Here is a 24,494-nt window from a genome sequence, read left to right as displayed (position 1 = left end):
GTGAGATGGGGTTGTTGAACTCTGGTGCTTGGCCTTGTAGTTGAGTCAAGCCCTGGTGCAACTTCTTGTTCTGTTCTGCCAAGGCATCACAGAATGCTCAGTGAGTTATGAAGCTGTCTCTCCTCTAAGAGCGAGAAAACCAAATAAGTTGATAGGCTTTGGGGAAGAAGGGTAAAATGGACAAATTGACAGATTTGGGAGGCTTACTCATAGCTTTCTATTTAACTTTAGATTTTGCATCCGTCAATATTTGGGCAAGCTATCTGTATTTTTCCAGGGTAGTTATACACCTCCCTGTGCGATTGGTTGAGATGATCCAAATACAATGTCATGCCTCTACATTGTTTTATTTTTAAGTGTTTTTATAAAAAACTTTTTATCACCAAATTTTAGGTGTCCACTTCTTTCTTAAACTCGCACTTGCAAAAAAAAAAAAAAAATATACACGTAGCACAATATTACCTATAAAAAAAATAACCAAAATATTATCGATAAAAAATGAAAGTTCAGGGGTATTTTGGTTATTTTTTATCGATAATATTTGTTTTACATTTTTTTTTATGTGCACCACATTGAAATGATGTCAAGTACGAAATTTTATATTCATGAAATTTATATGATAAAAACTAAAAATAAAATACTCTGAGACATCGGATCTAGATCAATCAGTCAATAACTTATTTGATCTAAATTAGATTGCTAGATGGGGGGGAGTATAGGACTTCAATACAATTGGGGAAGTATAGAAACCTTTTCCCAATATTGGAGGTTTACATAAGCATTGTTCCATGACTCTTCTCGGCCAAAGGAGTTGGCCCTCGACCAATGTAAAATAAATAAAAAAAGGTAAAATATTTCTAAAAAACTAGGAAAAATAATTGGAGTTAATAGAAATTTTTAGAACGCTAAAGAAAATGAAAACAATAAAATATGAACTACTGAAACTTTTGATTTATCCCTTGAATATTTCAGAATTTGATTTTTTTTATATTTAATTTTTTTTAATAGATCTGATAGAGAAGAATGCACATCCTATGCTCGTGCTGGAACATATTGTGCACTTAATCCCTAAGGCGAACGAGAGCTACTTCGAGGATTTTCTCAATAAGATACTTTGCATCCACCCAGGAATCACAAGCTGATTATTTACAGAAAATAAACCAAAAAATTGATTTTGAAATCTTCAACATTTAGATCTGAAAATCTAAAAATTTCGACGATCTTTGGTGGGTACTATTTTCGGTGGGTATTATTTTCTTTAGGCACATAAAATGCATGGTTTGATTTTATTTTATTTTAGTTTTTCTTTCCGAGATTAGTAGTTAGGTTGAAGAGGTTATATTTCGAAAATTTAAAGCCCAAAAAGTACCTGTATATTTAGTTTACCGGTGAAAGAACAGATAGCATGCTCTCCCGGAAACATGAAATTTTTGGCTATGACTTTTGGGATATTTGTGAGGCTTGGAGGTGGAACTCTCCAGTCTCTCTCCATTTCTTCCTTCCCTGCTTATTGTGCCCATCTTTAGTGCTTGTTAATTTGATTATTTGCATGCTCTACCATTTCTAATTCAATAACAACATATTAAGAATGCTCCAGTTAGGGGGTGGCATCCCTTTGACCCGAACCATGTCCTGGTCCGGGTCCACGTGTGGGACCCAACTTGCTGGGCCTGGGTATAATTGACTTGGTCTCGACCAGGGGGTCAGGGTCCAGTTAGGGGTTGACCCGATCCCGGTATATACTATATATTACATAAAATAAAATTTTTATTTTGTCCAGGTCCAAATACTTGGGTCCATGTAAAACTTAGTCAGGTGGGGTCCAAGTCACCCAACTGGACCCGTTGCCACCCCTAGCTCTAGTATTTTTTATGATATTATGGCCTAAATCAGAAACTAGTTATTTTCATGCAAATGTTAAATGGCAAAGTAGACACGTGATTAGATTACTACAATACATATTTACATGAAATCCTATCAGTTGGTACAAGTAACACTACATTAAGGAAAAGCGTTCATACAAGCCTTAAAAAATAGAATTAAGGTGCACTTAAAAAAGGAAAAAGTTTATATAGAGCCAAGGCTCTAAACAATCAAATTAGAGCCTGTATCAAAAATTTCAATAAAAGATGTTGTTTTGATTCCCAAATATCCTCAAATTGATCATCTCGTCATCAAGATGCATGGACATGAGAAAAAAATGGATTTCAAGTTTTGAAAATAGTGTATTTTGTAGTGCATTTTTTGACTGTCAAATTTCAACATTTTCAAGGTTTCATAGATTTATCCGATTTACACTATTTTTTAAGCTTTAAACTTTATAAATAAAGATGAAAATATATTTTAAGGCTATCGCTTAGATTTGCAGCATTGAAACCACATTTCTTGACACTATTTGAAGGTTAGCTCAAATTTGATTGTTTAGAGCCTCGGCCCTATACAAACCTCACCCCCTTAAAAAATCATCATAAAAGGCAGTTTTGACGTTGGAAAACCCTCTAATTGATCATCATAATATCGAGATGTCTGAATATGGAAAAATAATAATTTTGAACCACTTTGGAGATTATCTGGACTATTCATTTTCAAGATTTTCATGTGTTTGTAGATCTATTTGATTTGAACCAGTTTTGGAGTTCAAATTTTATAATTAGAGAAAATTGATTATCAAACCATCCTAAGAATTTTTAACACCAATAATGCATTCTAATAATCATTTACATATCTACCACATTGTATCACTTTTAGAGCTTCACCTTGAACTAATCTTTTGGGCATACCTTTGTCCTTTTCAATCTTTCCACTTGAACTAATCTTTTCGAACTTATATATATAACCAAGGGATGAAAACAAATTTTCAAGCCACGCCATTTACTTGCAAGTTCTTGAGGCTAGCATATTTCAACAGGGTTTTGAGATTTTTTATGACGTGGCTTTACCAAGGCTACGCCATTTACTTGCAAGTGCCCCAAAAAGAAAGTGGAAGAGTAATTCACTAACATGGACAGAAATATGATTCAAAACAACTCAATTCTTTTTTAAGAGGAAAACATTCTTAAAAGAAGGATACATAAATAGAAAATAGTTATCAAATAGAACCCTCATGATCATCCTCTTTTAAAGTGAACACCATGGCAATTGAGACCAGGACTGTCGATCTGACCGTTCACACTATCGATTGGTGCTTGGTCAATTTCATCTAGAGTAAAAATTGAGTTTGGTTAAAAACCGCTTAAAACCATTTTTTGAATGATTTTAATCGGTTTAACCAGTTAGTTTTGACGAGTTCGATTGTTCAAACAAAGTACGTAATTTTTTTCATAATACATTACATATTTTAAAGTATAATTTATTTCTTATATATTTTTAAAACTCGGTCAAGCTGATTAGATTGAAAATTTAATCGATATTGACTGGACTAGATCCCTCACTGATTAAATGGCTAATCTGATTTTAATAACACTAGTAAACACTTCTAAAAATCCCCTCTGCTCGATATGAGAAGACGAAGAAGTTTCTTGAGGTCCATTACACTACTAGGAGTCAATCATTTGATTCTGAGCATTTCAAAGTCCCCCATGTGCCAATCTTTAATGCCTATTAGTTTCATGAGTGCGCGTAGCATATTGTACATATTCTCTTCCGAAAAAAGTGAAATTTTGAAATCTACTTTCTAGTAACCAAATGTCTAAAGAAAAAGAAGAATTGGATTTTAAGTTTCTAAGTCTCTAGACAAGTTGGATGGTCTCCATTCAATTTTTGGGCATTATTTATTCAGGTACCGACAGTGTGCTTACAAAAATTTTCTCTTTGAGCTTGGTTGCTAGGACTAGGACCTTACATCCAAAATTTTAAGTCCTAAAAGTACTCGTATAAAAGTTTTTAGCTAAGGAATAAATGGACAATATGATCCAGCAAGAGCATAAATTCTCTCCCGTGCTAAAGACCAGCAACATGAAATAGTACGGAAATATGTTCAGTATTAGGAATTTTTGTGAAACGTAAAAAATTATTTTTATATTTAATTATAAAATTTAAAGCTAAAAAAAGAGTGTAGATCATACATATCCATAAACACAGATAAATCTTGAAAACTAATGGTTGAGAAAACACATTACAAAATACACTATTTTCAAGACTTAAAATCCTTTTTTCTTTTCTTTTTTTCATGTCCATCGAGCTTCAGGTGGAGATGATCGATCTGAGGATTTTTGAGCATCCAACCAACCACTTCTAGTGAGCTTTTGAGGTTCACCTTATTGTTTAGAGCTTCACCCTTATATTAACTTTTTTCCATAATATGATTGAATGAATAGAAAAGCGTTACTTTTTGTCCAAAATATATATCGAGAGAGAGAGAGGATAGGGTGGTTCACATAGGGAATTAATTCTCTCTCACACACACATGGTTTGGATTTTCAGTGGACTCTTGAATGTGGAGTAGGGTTAGGGTCAAGTAAGATTCCTCACCACTTTATTCCCACACTTTGTCAACCAATTATCCTTCTTTATCTTCTTTATTTATTCATCACTCTACATTTTAGAAAGAGAGAGAGAGAGAGGGGTACCTCAGTGATGCTCCCCTTACATGCACAAGTAGAGAGAGAAGCTATGAAAGATATGGAATGCTAGATTTCAACACAATCAAAGAGAGAGAGGGAGAGTAGCTATGAGAGATAAATAATAGTAGATGTCATCACAGAATCATTTATTCTTGATAACTTTGCTTTAGTGGTTGGCAGCAAGCAATAACTGGAAAGTTGGGGTGAGATGGTGCCTATATAAACCCCTGTTATCAATGAAATAAGACATAACTAGAAGATGAAGTGTGATCAAAACTGCGGTGTTATCTCTTCATCTCCCTCAAAGGCCTCCCCATTTTTGAAGGAATTTATCAGGGCCTAAAATCCTTTGAAATTGGGGGGCCCGACGGGGAGGTACAGAGATTGCACTTCACAAAAGCTAAAAGAAATTGGTGGGTTTTGTTTCTTTGGTTACAGGTAACATTCTCTTTCCTTGTTCATGAGTTTGATGCATTAGAGTCCTTTTCTTTGACGTTTATTTTCGGCTGAGGTCAACCCATCTTAGAATAAAGGGATTGCAGATATGTTGCCTCTCACATTTTCAATCTTTAGATATGTAGAATGCAGAAACAGTGCCTCTACCATACTTTTATTCTTTAGAATGAGAGGTTATGGAAATAGGATCTCCTCTCTCTCTCACACACACCCACCCACATTTGTGCATTTAAGGAAGCATCACTCATCACGAGCTATTCTCTCTCTTAATTGGGTATGATCTCTCTCTCTCTATCTCGATGTTTGCAACTCGGAACCGGTGGTAAAACTGGAACCGAAAACTGACTGATCTGGTTTTTGCTCGTTTTGGTGGTCTGGCTAGGTTTTTTAAAAAAATATAAACTCCCAAAAATTAAGAAATTAGTTTGTAATGAGTTTTTTAAATTTTTTATCATATCAGCAAAGATTGAAAAGTGTTTTGGCTATGAATATTCTTATTAACATTTTCCACTGTTTTTTTAAAAATACTCCTGGGGCAAATTGATTTTTCTAACTCCATTTTTTTCAATTTCATTTGGATGGGCTTCTTTTCATATTTGTTACATTTTTCTGTTTTTTAATACTTTTCAGACTGGTTGGGACCTGCCCGATTAGACCGACTGAACAGGCTGATTTACTAGTTACAAGGACCCGGCCCTTAGCCGGTTTCCGAGGCTGATTCGATTTTTCGGAACACTGCTCTCTCTCTCTCATGCACATGCCCACACACCCAAACCCACATGCACATAATATAATTCATACGTATATTCCCAACAAAACAATGATTGAAGTAAGGAAACCATCCAATTATCAAACAAAAGAGCAAAAGAAAAGCAACTAATCAACAAAACCCTAGAAATCCCATATGGGTCTTTCCATGGAAGCTTGATCTTGACCTACATGATGAAAACCAGGCATTTTGTCAAAACTTCTTTGTTGGTTTTGTGTTTCCCACTCCAGCATCTCCTGTTGGCCATGTGAAGAGTACCCCATACCATCTCCATGGACCCCCACACCTAAGAAATCCACAGTCATTCTCTCTCCTGCTCTCTTAGCAGCCTCTTCTCTCTGTAACCCCCTCATCATACCCTCCCCTTCCAAAAATTCACCAGGTGGTTTAATGCTCTTCTCTCCATGAATCATCAAAGGAGAATCAGGTAAGCTGATCTTCTCTAGCTCCTTTGGAAACCCATTTTGGCTCCCCATATACAAACCACTTGTCGAATCGGGGAAGCCTCTGAGAAAGATGGGCGGAGCAATTGCGTTACTGCTAACCTTGGCTCCCATTTGTGCGGCTTTTTGCAATAGAGCAGTTGCAGACATGAATGCATTTGAATCATTGGAAACTCGAGTATTATTTAACCCACTTGAAGCGAACAGACCCACGGACGATAAGAAACCCTGGCCGGAAATTATGTCGGAAAATGAAGAATCCGGAATGTTGGGTACCTGTGTGAGAGTGTGGGGCATGTTATTATTCAAGGGATTAGTTATGTCCTGATTGATGAGTGATAAATCCATGGGGCTGTTGAACTCTGGTGCTTGGCCTTGTAGTTGAGATGAACCCTGGTGCAACTTGTTGTTCTCTTCTGCCAAGGCATCACAGAATGCTCTGTGAGTTATGAAGCTGTCTCTCCTGTAAGCGCGAGAACGTCAAATAAGTTCAAAGGCTCTGGGGAAGAAGGGTAAAATGGTCAAATTTATGGATTTTGGGAAGTTTGCTCGTAGCTGTCTATTTAATTTTAGATTTTGCATGGGGTCAATATTGGAGGTTTACCTATCTCTCTACTTGTTTTCTTGCGGCCAAGGTATTTGGGCCTTGGCCTATGTAAAATAAATTAGAAAAAGTGAAATATTTCTAAAAAACAATAAAAACTAAGAAAAATATTTGGAATTAATAGAAATTTTTAAGAGGCTAAAGAAGTTAGAAAACAAAAGTCTCAACTACTACCGAAAGTTTTGATTTAGAAAAAGTACAAAATGAGACCATTTAGTTATGGTGGAAGGTGGTCACAATTGATCTTTACCATTGGATGTGAAATTGGGTGGCTGCATTTATTCCTTTGACCAAGTTCAAACTTCAAAAAAAAATTTCTCGAATTTTATTACACACCCAACCTATCAAATTTCACATCGAATGGTTGTAAATAATTGTGACACCTTACAACAAAAGTAAAATGGTCTCATTGTACTATATTTGGTTATGTCAAAGGTTGGGTGGTCACAATTACTTAGTATATCATGATTATGTTTGTTTTTTGGGTGAAAATATCAGGGTTATATTGATAGCTAGGGTTTTGTACAGATATGTAAGATTATTGAGATAGAAATGTATACACTAAAAATATTTATTTTTAATAGAAGGATGTGGCACAAAGTTCAAAATAATTTTTTTTAATATTGTGACACATTTTAATTTGTAATATCTTATATCCAATAACTATGGGAAAAAGTTTATATAGAGCCGAGGCTCTTAACAATCAAATTCGAGCCTACCTCAAAAATTTCCCTAGAAGAGATTGTTTTGATGCCCAAATATCCTCTAATTCATCATCTCGATATCAAGATGCATGGACATGAGAAAAAAATAGATTTCAAGTTTTGAAAATAGTGTATTTTGTAACACACTTTTGGACCGTCAATTTTCAAGATTTTCAAGTCTTCATAGATCTATCGATCTACACTATTTTTGCAGCTTTAAACTTTATGAATAAAGATAAAAATATATTTTAAGGCTATCAAATAGATTCCAGTATTGAAACTACATTTCTCGACAGTATTTGAAGGTAGGCTCTAATTCGATTGTTTAGAGCCTAGGCTTTATACAAACCGCACCCATAGGAGGGATTGTACAAGTTAACTGTGTAGTATACAGTGAGAAGAATGGACATCCTATGCTCGTGCTGGAACATATTGTACGCTTAATCCCTAAGGCGAATGAGAGCCACTTGGAGGTGTTTCTCAATAAGATATTTTGTATCTACCCAAGAATCGCGAGCTGATTATTATAAAAAAAAAAAAAAAAAAATAGATTTTTGAGTTTTTCAACACTTAGATTTGAAAATCTAAAAATTTTGATGATCTTTGTTCAATCGTGAGGTGTTATTTTCTTTAGGCACATAAAATGTATGATTTTTTTTTTTTACTTTCTTTTAGATGAGTCGCTAGAGGCTATATTCCCAAAAATTAAAAGCCTAAAAAGTACTTATGTATTTAGTTTACAGGTGAAGGAACAGATAGCATGCTCCCATAGAAACACCAAAATTTTGGCTCTGATTCTTCTGATATTTGCTAGAGTTGGAGGTGGAGCTTTCCAGCTTCTCTCCATTTCTTCCTTTCCTACCTATTGTGCAGATCTTTAGTGCTTGTTAATTTGATTATTGCATGCTCTAGCATTTTTTATTCAATAACAAGATATTTTTTTATTTTATTTTTTTACGATACTTCAATAACAAGACATTAAGAATGCTCTAGTGAGGGGTAGCATCCCGGCAGCCCGAACTGTGTCTTGGTCCGGATCCGGGTCCATGTATGGAACCCAGCTTGTTGTGTCTAGGTATAAATGACTTGGATTTGACCCAGGTCAGGTCTAGGTCTAAGTCAGGGGTAGGCGTTGACCCGGTATACATTGTGTAATATAAAACAAATTTTTTATTTTTATTTTTAATTTCTAGACCTAGGCTACGCCATTTACTTGCAAGTGCCCCAAAAGAAAAGTGGAATAGCAATTAACTAGAATGCACAGAAAGATGATTGAAAACAACTCAATTCTTTTTTAACAGGAAAACATTCTTAACAAAAGGATACATAAATAGAAAATACTTCTCAAATAGAAAGTTTCGTGATCATCTTCTTTTAAAGTAGACACCATGGTAATTGAGACCAGATCAAACTGTCGGTCTGACTATTCAGATCACCCACAAATACCTTGGTCTATCTCGTCCAGAGTAAACAATGATTTTGGTTAAATATCGGTTAAAATCAATATTTGATTAATTCTGATCGGTTTAACCAACCACTTTTGATTGATTCAGTGGAAACAAAGTAGGCAACTTTTTTTCTAATATATTGCATATTTTAAACTATTATTTATTTTTTTACATATTTTAAAAATTCAATCAAACCGATTCGATTGACAAACTAACCGATATAGATTGGTTTATTCGGTAGCTGGTCCGATCGTGATAGCACTAGTAGACATCTCCTCTCCTCGATATAAGAAGAGGAAGAAGTTTCTTTCGAATGAGGTCATCTCACTACTAAGAGTCAATGATTTGATTTTCAACATTTCAAAATTTTCCATGAGTAGGGATAACACAAAGCACCATATTAGTCATTAAGTATTTAGTTGTATCCACCTATGCTCTATTAGGAGGCAATCTTTAATGGCTTTTAGTTTCCTGAGTGCACGTAGCATGTATATACTCCCTTGGGAAAAATGTGAAATTTGGAAATCTACTTTCTAATAACCAAATGTTTAAAGAAAAAGAGGAATTGGATTTTGAGTTTCTAAACCTCTAGATCTATCCTCAAGTTAGACGGTCTCCATTCAATTTTTAGGCTTTATTTCTTGAGGTACAGACAAAGTACATACAAAAATTTCTCTTTGAGGTTGGTTGCTAGGATAAGGATGTTACATCCAAAATTTTGGGTCCTAAAAAAAATGGTATAAAGGGTTTTGTGAAGGAATAAATGAACAATATGCTCCAGCAGGAGCATAGAATCTCTTGGCTTATTGCTTACATTCTCTCCGGTGTGAACGGCCAGCATCGAATCCTCAAAAAGCAATTTGCAAAGCCTTCAATATTTTAGTGTTAGTATTGTGCCAAAATCACTAATAATGAGCTGATGTTCCATTCTCTTCACAAAGGGGGATTTCCTACTTAACATTACATAGAAAGACAATCTTTTTAATATAAGTCATCTACTCATCTTGTTCCAAACCTTGGTTCTCACAGCAAAAGGCTCCCATAAAAAGATACAGTGTTATATATAAAGTTGAAGAAATAATGTCATTATCATCGGACTGGAACCGGTGAAAGTTTTGGTGCCACCAAAAACTTGATTCGGTTGAATTAGAACAAGTTAAAATTGGTCCATTGGGACAGCCAAAACTAATCAAATATCGATTTTTATATGTTTTCAACCGACTTAAATTTTTAATTTGGATTAAACTGGCTAAAGTACACCAACATGTCCGTTCTAAACCGGATAAGTACACTTTATATGAGATGAAATTACATGGAGATGCAGGAAAAAGTCTTATCACAGTTACTCTTATAGGATCATTCGGAAACGACCGACAACTCTTCATAACGAGTTTCTATTCTAACGGTGAATTATTAGTGATAACAGGTGCCGCCATACTCAAGCAACTCATGTGCGAAGTATGACCAACTAATGAATAGAACATACCTAGAGAAGATGGTCCCACAGTCGCACGTGTACTCCTTGGTCCCACAAACCTTAGAGTGGGCCTTCCAATCAGATTGCACCGCGTATTTTTTCGAACACTTGTCGCATTTCCACTTCTTCTCTCCATGCTTCCTACTAAAATGCTTTTTAATGCCTGTGAGATCACCAAGAGCTCTACTAGGATCGTGGTGCAGGCACGTGATTTCGGGGCACACGTACACTTTGTTCCTGGCCTCTGTTGTTGCCCTCTGCTTGAGCTTCCATGGAAGGTTGTGACCTCTTCTGTGGAGCTGAAGGTTTTGATCTCTTTGGAAACCCTTGTTGCAGACCTCACACACAAACCTGTTTGTGGCCATTAGGGTCCTTGGTGACAAGGCGATCACCTCAGCGGTGGGGTCTGCAAACATGTCGTGTTGTTATAAGCGGATTAGTTTGCAAAGGCAAATACATAAAATAATTAAGGGTATTTTGGTAATTCTGATGGCGCAGTATGAAAACCTTTTTATTATAGAGATTGTATGCTATGCTCATTTTTTAGGGGAAATATGCATCAAACATGCCTATGAGGATCTCCATCATCTATTAAGAACTTGCTTAAGGAATGGATGGTGGAGATCCTAGGTTTGTATGTGTACGTTGCTCAAAATAATGGCACACCCTCCTATTCGATATGTTTTAGATCTTAGCGGTTTCTACAACTCTTTTGACTTATGTAATGCACGATTATTTGTTGGATTTATTTTAAGGGAAAGTATACAACAAGATCGTTCACCTTTAATACAAGAGGGTAAAATCATCCTTTATCTTCAGATGCTAAATTAGTTGGATGGAGGGTAATCATTTGATTGTGCTTCAAATCCCAAATACTTTTTTCTGATCTATGAAGCGAAAGCACTCACTAACATCCGACAAATAGAGGTGGTTATGACTTTTTTGTATCAAAGATAAATAATTTTATAATTAATAATTCTTTGTAGCTAAATACCTTACATATATGCCAGCCCATAATGTGAAATTCTAAAATTAACACATATTCCAATGGTAAATAGTAGGAAAATGAAATCACATCGAATTGAATTGCTTTCTCTTACGTAGGACACAAACGCTCACCCTTTATAACCTCACATCTCTCGATCACGGTTTATCTCTCTCTCTCTCTTCCGGAGCCCATGTCACCAGGGCTAACTTAGGCAAGTTCCAAGTTGGATCAGCGATTTTTTAACATACAAAATAGGATTTTAGGAGCTAAGTGAGCGCGATTTCCAAGTTTTAATCCCAAAAATGAAAGGCTTCCAACCTGAGTGTGCGTGCGTGTGCGCGTGCATGGGCGTGAGGAGTAAGATTTGGGCCCTATTTGTTATGGGCGTGAGGAGTAAGATTTGGGGCCTATTTGTTAAGGGGTTGAAGATCAACGCACTACGTCTCAAGTTCAAATCCTAATGCTAATAGAGAGAGAGAGTGTGTGTTGTCTCACAAATCCAACGAAGACTGACAAACATAATAAAAAAGGGGTAGGACTAATTCAAAAGGAGAAAAATAAAGTTGAAGGGGTTAACAAGATGAAAAAAAGGGCATCATGTATACTTGCCTGGATTCCCAGGAGGATTCCTCTTTTTCTTTCCCACACTGTTACTATTGCCATCACTGTTAGAGAGCAGAGCGTTGAGCTCTCCACCACCGTTGCTAGAGCAATAGCTCCCCTCCCCACCACTTCCATTCGACATAACTCTCTCTCTCTCTCTGTCTCTCTAAAATCCAAGAGAGCACCTCTCTCTCTCTAAAAACCAACAGAGAACCTCTCTCTCTCTTTAAAGACCAACAGAGCACCTCTCTCTAAAATCCAAGAGAGCACCTCTCTCTCTCTCTAAAAACCAAGAGAGAACCTCTCTCTCTCTTTAAAGACCAACAGAGCACCTCTCTCTCTCACACAATATTTTGACTCTAATGTTGGGGACATAGGAGCAAGCTCATATAATCCCAGGGCAACAGAGTATGGAACGCAGACAAAAACCAAGTAAAAATTCCATCCCGACTTATGTAAAACACTGCATATACCCTATCAATACCGTATTCTATATTACATTCCACACCAAATACTAGCTAAACCCAGAAAGCTAAAGAGTTTAGGTAAAAGAATTTGGGAGGTAGACATCAAAGTGTTCGAATGTTTGTCATCTTCCTGGTCGTCCCTCTTTCTCTACATTTTTTTTTAATGTCTCTCTCTACATTTCTCTCTCTCATCAAAGTATTCTACTGCTTGTCATCTTCCTGGTCGTCCCTCTCTCTCTACATTTTTTTAAATTTCTCTCTCTACATTTCTCTCTCTCTCTGACTGGTTGAGTTTATTATAATATATAGTAACAGGTCTTGCAGAATTAACAGTTTAAGGCAAATTACCAGAAGGGAACCTGATGATATCTATGTTTAAAAAAAATAATTACTACCATGAATCACTTTCAGAGAAATTTAATAGAATGGATTTTCAGAGCATACCTTTAAATTTTGGATAAAAATAAAATAAAAACTTTTAACGATGATCCCTAAGAAAGGAACGAATTTGATGAGATGGGAGATTTCTTCCTAGGGGAAACGACAAGTTACAAAATGACTGCCCAAGTAGTGACAACCATTTCGAAACAAAAGGTGAAGACCAAAATGAGATCCATGGAGAGAGAGAAAGAGAGAGGATCAATTCTGCAGGCATGAGTGAGAGAGAGATGACCCCTTTTGCAGGCAAGAGAGAGAGAGAGAGATGATCCCCTGTGCAGGCCAATATTCAATCTTGGCGCCTAGTCATTATCTAACCCCACGGCGAGATTGTATAGAATTATTTTATGGTAGTGGTTTGTATAAAGTTGCAACCTTGAATAATCAAATTAAGGCGCACCTCCAAATTTTATCATAAGATTTAATTTCGATGTCAGAAATTCATAGGATGGCATGAGAATCTATTTTCATCTTTATTTATAAATTTTAAACTCCAAAACAGTTCAAATCAAGTAGATCTATAAACACATGAAAATTTAAAAATTGACAATCAAAATAATGAGTCAAAAGATGTACTCTTTTTGGGACTCGAAATCTTTTTTTTTTTTTTTTCATATTCATATATCTCGATGTCGAGATGATCAATTAAAGGGTTTTTCAACATCAAAATAGCTTTTTCCGGAGGTGCACCTTAATTCTACATTTTAAGGTTGCAACCTTGTATAAATTTTTTCCTGTTTTATTGTTCTCATGAATGAACTCCTAGGAAAATAAATAGCACATATGCAACTGCAAATGGACACAAAATAATTAAATCTATTTCCCCCCAAATGTGCGTGAAATAATAAAAAAATTGGAATAAATCCCTGAATCGATTGACTTCATTGTGAGGGGAATAAATGAGTGAATTTCAATAACAAAAGAACATACAACAATAAGTTGCTGCTTACAAGAAAAGTGAACTGCAAACCTCTATCCACCTATGTGCATGCGTGTGAGATGTCATCTCTAATGTTTGAATCCAAGCTACGCCACGCAACACATGCATGGGCTTTTTTAGATCGATAGATACGTAGATGAGTTAATGGTGATTATGCAAGATAAGCTGAGCTGTTAATGGTGATTATGCATGGGCGCACACACACTCTTAGGCTAGGCTATCTTGGCCTGGGCTACTGCGTTTGCCCCAAATACTACTTTCTTTCCCAAACAAGCAAAGCAAGATCAACATTTTAAAATTGTTCTGTTTATCTCCACAAGGCTGTTAGTAACACACACACTTCTCCGTGAACATATAACCATTAATCTTGATTTTACCAGAAATGTTCTTGGAGACCATGTAAACACATCCTACAAAATTCACGTTAAAACCGGCGGTGGCAAGCACCAAAACACACAGGCCTCACTTGAATGAAAAGATGAGATGAACAATCCTATGGCTCAGGCTACATCCTCAAAACTACTAGAGACTGCCACTCAGGAAAATTAATTCTTCTCTTACAACTACCCTAAGAAAGTTCCAACAAATACAATACCAAACTCAAACCTGAAGTCCAATACTCCAAAGGCCAAACTACCACTAGTGTTGTTCTCCATCAATTCAAAAACCAAACATTTCACCCATATAAAAAACCCCAAACACTAAACCTGTCCTCCTTCAAATGCGAAGGACCCAAACGCACCACCTCCATTGATAATGTTCACTTCATGTTTGGATAACATTTACTTTTATCTGGAATGAATATCTTGTCTAAAGCTAATTCACTCTCGATAATATTATTTTATTGGCTGTTAGGCAGGTATTTTTTATTATGCACAATATTATTTAGTTATGCAACTTTTTCGGTGATTTCCAGCTACGTTTAGATATTTCTAGCCAAAAACATGTGATTTTCAATAATTACTTTCAATGAAATAAAAACAGGTTTCCAAGAAGATAAACTTATGTAAAACCGACTTTTAAGTTTATCTCAGATAACTTTATGATAGACCCCGCCAAACAACATATAATTCATTATCAAGAACAATTTTATCAAAACGGAGAATTATCATTGATAACAAATACATCGAAACGCGCCCTAACTATTATCCTATGCGACAATGTACCTTAGCATCATTTTGTCTCCAGTCCTCCACGAAATCCCATTTCAAAACCTTCGCAACTTCCATCGAAAGAAGACAATGCTCCTCTGCTTCTCCTTCACCTCAACTCCAGCCTCACTGCCTTTCTTTTCATAAGAATCAGCCATGAAAAGAGCTAAAAACCTTGAAAAGCCTGATTTCAATCTTAAGCTCTCTTATCACCATCACTGTCCCAGCACGAGTCTCAGAGATTGGGAAGAGTCTCTAATTTAAGTATAATGGAGATTGCAGATTTAATAGAGGTTTTGCACCAAAGATTTGTCATAAGCAAGATGCCTATAATGATCTTTATGATGGCTAGACTTGGAACAAGCATGGTACATTGCTATCAAACAAGGTTGGAGAGTTTTTCTGGATAGCCAAATTTTTTTGTAGAAGCTACTTTTGGTGATCCGGATTTTAGAACTTTATCCGAAAACTTAATGCTAGTACACTGCTATCAAACAAGGTTGGAGAGTTTTCCTGGATTGAGATAATATTGGATTGAGTTATACCCTAAAGTATTAGGATACTATGGGGTTATCAAACAGGTCAAGCTGTGTTTTATAACCCCGTGATAACCTTTAATTTCAGGATATTACTAACTCAATTTTATCTTGATCCTGAGTGTTTCCAGCCCTGGTAGATAGCAAAAAGAACTAGCCTCTAGAATTCGAATAAGGGTCAGCCTAAGTTTTACGCAGTCAGGAAAAAAACTGACTTGTGAGGTTAGCTTTTTTACATCTTGCAAACTATTGGGATTTAGTTTTCCAACCCTCCCTCCTGTTCTTTGTCACGAAAATTGTCGGGATTTAGTTTTCTAACCCTCCCTCCCTTATTTCCCTTCTTCGGTCCCTCCCTCCCACTCTATCCATTATTTCCTTTCTTCTGCTCATCTTCTCCTCCTATGTTTCTCTTTCCCTCTCTATTTATGGACACATCATCGCTTAATATCCAGGTGAGCAAATCTGTATACCATGGGAGCAAAACCTTACATCTACTTCTCTCTGTATATATCCAAACTTGAGAGGTTTCATACCCCTTTCTTTCTCCACTCTCCCCCACATAGCATCAGCAACACAGAAAATTACAATTTGCACTGGGTATACAGGGGAGAGTGGTAAGTGCAATCCACAAGGTGAATGCTCCAAAGCCAAAAAATAGAAAAAGCGAAACTAAAGCAAGAATCAAAAAGCCTTCTTCGTGAAGGTTATGTATTCAGCAAAAGCAACCCACGAAAAGACGCCGATCCAAACTAAAGAAAAAATCAACATTGTCATAAATATATTATAATCACAAAAAAAAGCAAACTAAATGAAAACCACTCATGAAATATAGAGCAAACCAACAGAAAAAAATAAATAAATAAATTAGCAAGCTAAAAAAACAGCATATAATCATAATGTAAAGCCAAACTTCAAAAATAAATACATGAAAATGATATATATATATATATATATATAAAAACACAATACTCACAATAAATACGAAACCCTAAACATGAACAATTAAATTTACCAACCTTGCAAAAAACCAATAGAAGTAGGCTTGAATCGATCACTTTCAGTTGTCAAAGGTTCTATTTTGCAACCTCTTTACTCCCTAAAAAAGAGGTGCCGTAGCTTGGGTAGCCAGTGCAAGAGCACAGGTTCGAGTCCTAAGAGCGGCCATGGCTTGGGTAGCTAGTGCAAGAGCACAGGTTCGAGTCCTAAGAGCAGCCACTTTGTGCATAAAAGCCAAAGGTTAGGACTTGGTTAGGACTGTTTCCATCTCACCCCTCCCAAGAACCTGCGTACGCAGAAGCATCACCTAGGACTGTTTCCATTTCACCCCTCCCACTGTTTCCAACTCACCCCTCCCAGGAACCTGCGTAGGCAGAAGCATCACTGGGTTACAGCCCTTTTTAATCCCTAAAAAGTTTCCATTGGAATGCCTTTCGATTCCTCAAGAAATCAAAAACTACAAAATTCGGTTGCAATCCTTAAAACATTTCATTTTTTAACCAAAAAAGTGTTTTTTGTTTTTGACAAAGTAGGGTTGTTTAGGGTTTTAGGGGGCCAAAATGACCCCTAAATGCAATTTCCCCCCTTTTCAAAGGGGAAAAGGGCATATTTGCCCATTTGGCGAGACCCATTTTCTGACCTTACTAAAAGGGCCATGGGCGACTAGTCGGATGCCCAAGGCCACCATTCCACACTGGGCAGAATAGTCCCAATGTGGCGGTGAGGCAAGCTCTATCTCTCTATTGCATGTCTTGTGCTCGATAAGGTCCCCCAGTTCCTCAAGTGCACCTCGAGGTTCCATTTAGTTGCCTTACATGCGCCCCCTCCATGGCACCTTTCGCTCATCCATTCCACCCGTCCCGACGCAATGGCGCCCTATCTCATTATCATCTACCGCCCCTTTCCCCTCGATATAGGGGGCTATTCACGCATGAAGAACGTTGTATGCTCGAATTGGTTTTCCGGTGTACTATGTAGGAGTAAATTATTGCAGGACCAGTCACCCGGGTAAACCATCCCTCTTCCCAGAAGAATTGTGTTATGCCATAAGCCACCCCCCCCCGGATCCCTATAGAGCAAAAGAGTTGTTCACCTGTTCCAGCCCTAGGCCTTGGTTCTAGTCTCGTCTCACATGCCAGCAATTCTTCTAGAAAGAATGACTCTGGCCAGGTTTCGTGTAGCTACTATAGCTCCTCTCGCCTTTCTAGCCTGCCTTGTGTTGTAAGGAAATGGCAAAGCCGTTTTGAGGCTGGTAGGCGAGAACTGCACTAGACTCTGTTCATTCAATCTGAATCTTGTTGCATGAATGCACAGTAAAAAGGGGAATGTCCTCACCCTTCCCCTCTCATAGAAGCTTTCACCCGCACTAGCACTAGTATGGGGCGCAACTCGAAAGCCCAAAAACAAACAAGCCAAAGATAGATGGGACATGCTGAATGTAAGGAAACCCCATCATGGGAAATCCATTTTCTTGTGTTTCTCAGAGTTGGTAACCTTTGTAGTGCATCAGAATTGTTTGGTCCAGCTCCCATCAGGTCTGCTTTCTAATTTTGGCAGCCAAACGGTCAAAAATACAAAATCTATAAAATTTTGATATACAGGTAAACAATCAAATAAACACAAAAAACACATTTAAGGAAAATATGTAATGCAGATAGATGGAAAGCCAAGCTTTTATCCAGCTTTTCAGGTCCTTAGCTTCAACTTCCTTTAACTTCTTTTTAAAATTTGTTTCAAAAGAAGCAACTTCACATAATGTGATAGCAACTTTTACTATGTCTGCGTGCAACTATAAAGAAAGCAACAAACTATCGCGTACTATATTAGTCGTGCATTCATGTAAACACAACTTATGCCTAAATGAAAAGGCTTGTAGATTATTAGTATGACATGTAAGTAAAATGTCATGTTAAGCTTAGGAACTGCATGGCTGCCATGGCTTGAGACAAAGACATTTAGATGAATTCTAGTTGATTTGACTTCAATCCATCCTTTGAAAGCTAAGGACTGGTATCAATGACATGACTTCAAACAAATTTTAATTAAGACTGGACTCACTAGGCCAAAACATCGATTTGACTGCATTGCTCAAAATAGATCACCAGCCAATCCTGAGAGATGTTACAGGTGGATGGGATGGCAAACAACTACTAGCCCCTAAAGAGTCTGGAATATGTCTAGTCAACGATCAGGTAAGCTGCCTGCTTTTAGGTATAATCACAATGAAAACAAGAACTCTTCAGCCAAAATTTAAGGGACAAGCCAAGATGAGCACTCTAGCTCATCTTGGTTCCATTTGGGTAGCTTGTCTCAACTTTAATATCCCTGGCAAGAATTGATAACTAGATTTAACCATTCAATGTTTGGTTGAATCAGGTAAAAAGAAAGGTTGGTTAATAGAAATTTTTAAAAGGTATCCAATTTAGACCGACTCACCAGGATAAGGCCAAAGAAAAATCAGTGTCTTGGTGAGCTTTGAAAAACACGACTGCATTAGGGCCACATGGCACAACCCTCACATTGATTGATGAGCAAACATGTTCATATACGGGTTCAGTCTGCCTTAGAAAAACTGGCAAGACTCAGAAACCCGACAAGTTGTTTCACTGATAATTATGGATTATTCTAAGAATTAAAGAAAAACAATAAAATCTGAAGGGAACAGAAGGTTAGTATTATTTAAACTCGTACTTCATGTAAATTTCCCTATTAACTAATTGGCCACAGCTCATCCTCCACTGCAGTGAGGACTGACAAGTGCTCACACCGCATTGCTACGTATGTAATATGGACAAACATGCCCATGGTTTACTGTGTGTGTCAACACACCAAGGATGGATATGAGACCACTGCCTAACACTTTAGAAACCCAAGGACCTTTTACATTTCTTCTTCAAATCTCACAATCGAAGTATGCCACCTAAACTAAGCACCTCCCCCTTTCTTTAACTGGTCTATGAACGTGTTGTGTCTGAAAGGCCAAGTTTAAATTGGTATTTCTAACAATGGTATTCGCGTGCTGACACACGTACCTGCATCTATATAAATAGATTGCTACCATAATTTCTTGCTAAAAGTGTAAGCTAGTCAATATTGAGGACCGAGGAATCTTTATGACGGATCAGCCTCTAACAACCAACCACAAACATTGAAAAGAAACCCAAATATGAGTTAATACCGAACAAATTCTTAAATAAATAGCACATCATCAAATATAAACTTAAGTACAATGAGGAGCATTATTGTCGTGATAGAGTCTCTGGACATGTGCCAAGGGCATGTCCTTATTGACCACTAAACAGTGATTCTACTCTTTCTTTTTCCCACTTGTGTGGGAACATTTCCACTACAGATTTGTCTCATCCTTTTTGAAGCCTGTGTGTAGTAAATAATGCCCAATAGCAGCTATTTGATAAAAGCCAAGGAAAAATTGCTTTTCCAGTATGTTGGAACTATACTAGGATTAATAGTGCCCTAGAGTGATCACCCAAACTTGCCCTAAATCTTTAACTTTTTTCTTTTTATTTCAATTATCAACTTTTGTTTCATTGCTCATATAAAATTGTAGAAAATGTTTGCATGTCATTGAAAGGTATTAAAAAATAAAACATCGTCATCATCAACATAGCCTTTTCCCAATTAATTGGGATCGGCTACAAGAATCCCGGTCCACCATCCTGCTCTATTAAAAATAAAACATAAATATTTTAAATACTTAACAGCCCTAACTCTTGAATTTCTAACACTTTGTTCCTCTCTTACTATGGTGTTCTTTTTCCATAATGGATTTACACCATCACCACTCTTCACTTTGACCTAGCAAATTTTCTATTACTTCATTCACTGCATATTCCATTAAAGATTGCTAACATGAAACATGTCCAAAATGGGGCCCAAAGTCCACAAACTAATGAGAGCATCTAGAAATTTAGGAAGTGACCAGACAATAGCAAAGCGATTTAGGAATAATCAACAGTTCTTCCAGCAAACTTGCAATACATGAGTGTTATAACATACTCTCCATAAACAATTCTTCCAATGTATATATTTAGTGATGTGACGCCTGAATTAAGCAAGGGAAATTGAAGTCTCAAGTTAGTGTCTGTCTCTCATAGAAATCAAGCCGAACTACTCATAGAAATCAAGCCTAACTACATAGATAACTAAGACAACCCAAACTCATTTCCTATCCCACCTTGAGAAATTCAATCAATCCCAATAATCTCAATAACTCATCTACTCCTCCTTTCCTCAAGTACCACATAAACGAATCCTAAACACAACAAAGAAAAATCAGAAATTTTTCAAGGCTATATTATGGAGATAGTAGCCCATAAGCCTTTTATTCCCATTCCTAAACGGACAAACTCCCCAGGCACAAAGGGGCAAAAGGCATTGGGATTCAATCATTGAGAGGGTTGCAAGAGGAAAGAAGATTGGCACCATGAGTAGGGTTGCTTCTGTCTTTGCTGGGAGAGCAACTCTAGCAGCACGACCTTGTCCTCCATCCCCATTTACTACATGCTTATATTGAGGGACAGACCCACGTCAACTGCTTGGAGAACTAGAATACCTTTAAAGACAATGCTGATGGCAAGGTTATAATGAGAGGACAAGAACATAGTCAAGTGCGAAGGGATCTGCCATCCAAAGAGATTCGAACGTTGAGGATTACATGGCTGGGCCATACCAATCTAGGTTTACAATGGAGATTCTTTCTGGAATGAACTCACTTCGGCCAGAGGTGGTTGTGGGTAAATACAGTAAAGAAGGAGATGGGTGGAAAATTCGAAGCCATAGTAACTTCACAGTCTCAGGAAAGGTTATTCAAAAATGTTGTGCAGCGGCCCGGTGGGGTCTGGGCATTAGGCGAGCACCCTAGCCACAATATATGCACATATGTGCACTCCAAATGCGCATATATATATATATATATATATATATATGAGACCAAGTATATATGCAAATAAATATCCAAAAGCACAACTAAGCTGTTATTTTACAACTGTAATAAAATTGCATTCACTCACTAATGTAAGATTAAACTAAGTTAACTAATTCCAAATCACCCAAAAATTCGTCTTATAACCTCTCGTTATAGTTCACAAAGAATCCTATAAAAAAAAGGTGAGGTTACGGATGATTTCATAAACTTCTCAAATTTTGTCGATCTTAAACAAAATTGACAAATCTTTTTTTTTTTTGTTTTAGTGAAAAATAACCTTAAAACCACATGGGGTTAGAAATCCCATGCTTCGTGTCCCACCCCCCACCAAAAAAAAAAAAATTCCTTTTTTTTTATAAAGGAAACAAAAAAGTGATGGAAATGAACCCTTGCTCGAAGGCAACATCCACCCTTGGACAAGGGGTAAGTGCGGGGCTATGCACCTATCCAGGCTGCCTGGGTGCCACCCAAGAACAGGATGCCCAGCATGGCCCACCTCGGCACAGGTGGGGTGCATTGGCCCCCTAGGCAGGGCAGGGCAGCTACCTAGGCTCTAGGCAGGCTACTTTATGCAACAGTGACCTCAAGATTGTAGAAGGGATATTGTCTGTTACTTCTTTTTAGAATGCCATCGGACACAATATTGGGACTAAAGATAGGAATTATTCTACTTAGATATTTTGTGTGGGGATAAACATTTACAAGGGCACTTCTCCAAGCTCATGCATGTTGACCCCACATCGTTGGCTGTCAAGGACCAATATGAGAGGCAACGATGCAAGACTCTTAGGTCCCCGGTTTTCACAGGCCATGCAAATGCCCTGAGGCAAATGATTTTTTTTTCCCTCGTTCTCTTGGCCATGCTTGATACCAGTATCTACCGACTGGGGGCAAGTCGACTTGGACTTGACCAAGTCACTTAGGCATAGCAAACTACTGAGCACATAACATGCCCCAACGTGGGAGTTATCAATAATTGATTTAGTCTTTTACCAAATCAATTATAATTGATTTAAAATTAATTTTGTAGATATTTTTATATTTTTTAAATTAATTATTTTTCTATGTTTCTCATTTTCTCTGGGAAAATGATATTTAACTAGTTTTTTATTTTCCATCTTTTCTCATCTTTTATTTATTTTTTATGTTGTTCGTCATTTTCCCCCCTGATTTTGACCATTTTCATGATTTTTCCCATTTTTTATTTGTATTTTTTTGCTCTTTATGAGGCTTGACATGGGCTTGTCCACTTGCCTGAGTCACTCAGCTCACCGAAGGCCCATTCTGCAGCCGAGCCACATTTTCAAACATTGCTTGATACAGTGTACATGCCCAGGCAGGGATCAGATAGGCTTATATGGAGATTTTCAAACATTTTCAAACTTTACTCTCTTCAATTTGGATTGGGCACCTGACCTAGGGAGCTAGTGTGGGCACACCTGCCCCTCTGCAAGTACAATGTTTTGGCTGGGTAGTGTACGTGATAAGCCCTTGATTGCTAACCATTTGCAAATAGGGAATTCCAATTCCAAATATCTGCTTGGTGTGCTGTAATGATGAAGAGTTAGTCTATAACGTTCTTGTTTGTTGCCCTTGTACTCCTCACATCATAAAGCCTCAGCCCGAGGTCAACCTATCCACAATTGACAACCAAGATCCACACAAGATAGAGAGGTGGTCCTTTTGATGATAAGGGTAGAGTTCCTTAGTTGCTCTCCCTTTGGCCATCTTTTAGGGTCGTTGGAAGGACAGGAACAACATTATCTTTGCGGGGAAGTATCCAACATTTCTTGGGGGCTGGCTTATAAAGAGCTTCTTGGATTTTTGGACTTTATCTAGTTCAAGAGTGGTGTAGAGTGCCAAACTTCATACCCCAAGCTGATGGAACCATTCCACTTGGATCCTTCCCCAACAGGACACCTAAAACTCAACTTTGATGGGAGTTCTGTTGGCGCATGTCCACTGTTGGTGGTGTCACTTGATGTTACTTGGGACATATTCGAGTGATGCTAACACAGCTGAAGCAAAGAATTTGCTTGCAGGATTTCGGACATTCCTTCAATCCTTTCTAGGCCCACTAAAGGTGAAAGAAGGCTCAATAAATGTCATAAGATGGACTAAAGGGAATGGAGTTTTGCTGGATACAATGGAAGAGATCCTTCATAATTCATGCCATGAAATCATTACATTTAAACGTGTACCGAGGGGTGCTAATGACATTGCTACTTCCCTTGCTCAATCTGGGTACCATAGACCAGACTACCAGACCCCTTCACTAGGCTGCGTAGTCCCCCCTATTATTCATTGCATCAGTTCCCTGCTCACCCCTTCTTCCCCTCTCTCTCAGGACTTATGATGATTTTTAAGGTAATTGAATATATTGAAGGTATAACATGATTGTATCCCCCATGCAAAAAATAAGGACAGATTATATAAACACAAACAAACTGTCCAACATTGAGATCCAGGTTATGTTCAGGTTAATACAAAATTTTGGGCTGTCACCCCATCCTTAGCTAATTAAACATCTGCTGTGGCATATACCTCACCCCACATGTCCTATACTCACATTTAAAGAGCTCATAAGTTGATCAATGATGTGTTCTAACCTCAAGGGACAGGGAGAGGCCATGAAGCCCAGGAAATGACATCATGTGATTCCCCTTCCACAACGAGCGAGTGACCCCAGCCATGGTAGAAGACTTTGCTACTTTCTAATGGGGCCATAGCTTCATTAGAAATGGGGCCATGGTGGAATCTGCCATTCCAATTGAACCTGAGTAAGAGGCCAGGATTCAAATGAGCTATCTCTGTTCTTAACCTTTGAAACAATAGAAGCTTACCATTGAAAACAAAAAATAAAATATACTCTTGATTTCAGACTCATTTTCTCGTTTTCCTAGCAGGGGCATCAGATACCCCATTCTATCCCAAGAAACATTTTATGACCTCAAGTTCAATCCTGAC

General features: G+C 37.4%; 1 protein-coding gene and 1 long non-coding RNA gene across 3 annotated transcripts in view; one reads left to right on the top strand and one right to left on the bottom strand.

Annotated features, from left to right (window-relative positions):
• The window catches only part of LOC148781479 (uncharacterized), a 10,540-nt gene extending 3,598 nt beyond the window's left edge, over positions 1 to 6,942 (top strand). Inside the window, exons 2-3 of the long non-coding RNA XR_016058050.1 lie at positions 1,009 to 1,242; positions 5,649 to 6,942. This is a non-coding gene — a long non-coding RNA (uncharacterized LOC148781479). The remainder of the gene's footprint in view (positions 1 to 1,008; positions 1,243 to 5,648) is intronic.
• Positions 4,809 to 24,494, bottom strand: LOC18434558 (protein indeterminate-domain 12). Of its 2 annotated transcripts, none has more exons than XM_088870080.1 (3): positions 24,137 to 24,494; positions 10,473 to 10,869; positions 4,809 to 6,693 (listed from the first exon to the last, which is right to left on the bottom strand). In XM_088870080.1, the coding sequence occupies exons 2-3, from the start codon at positions 10,826 to 10,828 to the stop codon at positions 5,910 to 5,912; spliced, it is 1,140 nt and encodes a 379-aa protein (XP_088726206.1). In that variant the 5' UTR covers positions 10,829 to 10,869; positions 24,137 to 24,494; the 3' UTR covers positions 4,809 to 5,909. The 2 variants fall into 2 exon arrangements, with proteins under 2 accessions (XP_088726206.1, XP_088726205.1); XM_088870079.1 differs by lacking the exon at positions 24,137 to 24,494 and adding an exon at positions 12,061 to 16,490.

This window comes from Amborella trichopoda, chromosome 6, assembly GCF_054954075.1.
Source record: "Amborella trichopoda isolate Santa Cruz 75 chromosome 6, AtrichopodaSantaCruz75HAP2 v2.0, whole genome shotgun sequence".
In the NCBI taxonomy this organism is placed as follows: domain Eukaryota; kingdom Viridiplantae; phylum Streptophyta; class Magnoliopsida; order Amborellales; family Amborellaceae; genus Amborella; species Amborella trichopoda.
This window is presented reverse-complemented; position numbering and strand designations above follow the sequence as displayed.

What these genes read in the sequence shown, in the direction of transcription:
- LOC18434558 (XM_088870079.1), bottom strand. Translation starts at nt 12,196, where the DNA reads ATGTCGAATGGAAGTGGTGGGGAGGGGAGCTATTGCTCTAGCAACGGT. An exon ending in GAATCCTCCTGGGAATCCAG is followed by an intron (nt 10,870 to 12,060) that starts GCAAGTATACAT and finishes ACATGTTTGCAG; the next exon opens with ACCCCACCGCTGAGGTGATC. An exon ending in TGTGGGACCATCTTCTCTAG is followed by an intron (nt 6,694 to 10,472) that starts GTATGTTCTATT and finishes TCGCGCTTACAG; the next exon opens with GAGAGACAGCTTCATAACTC.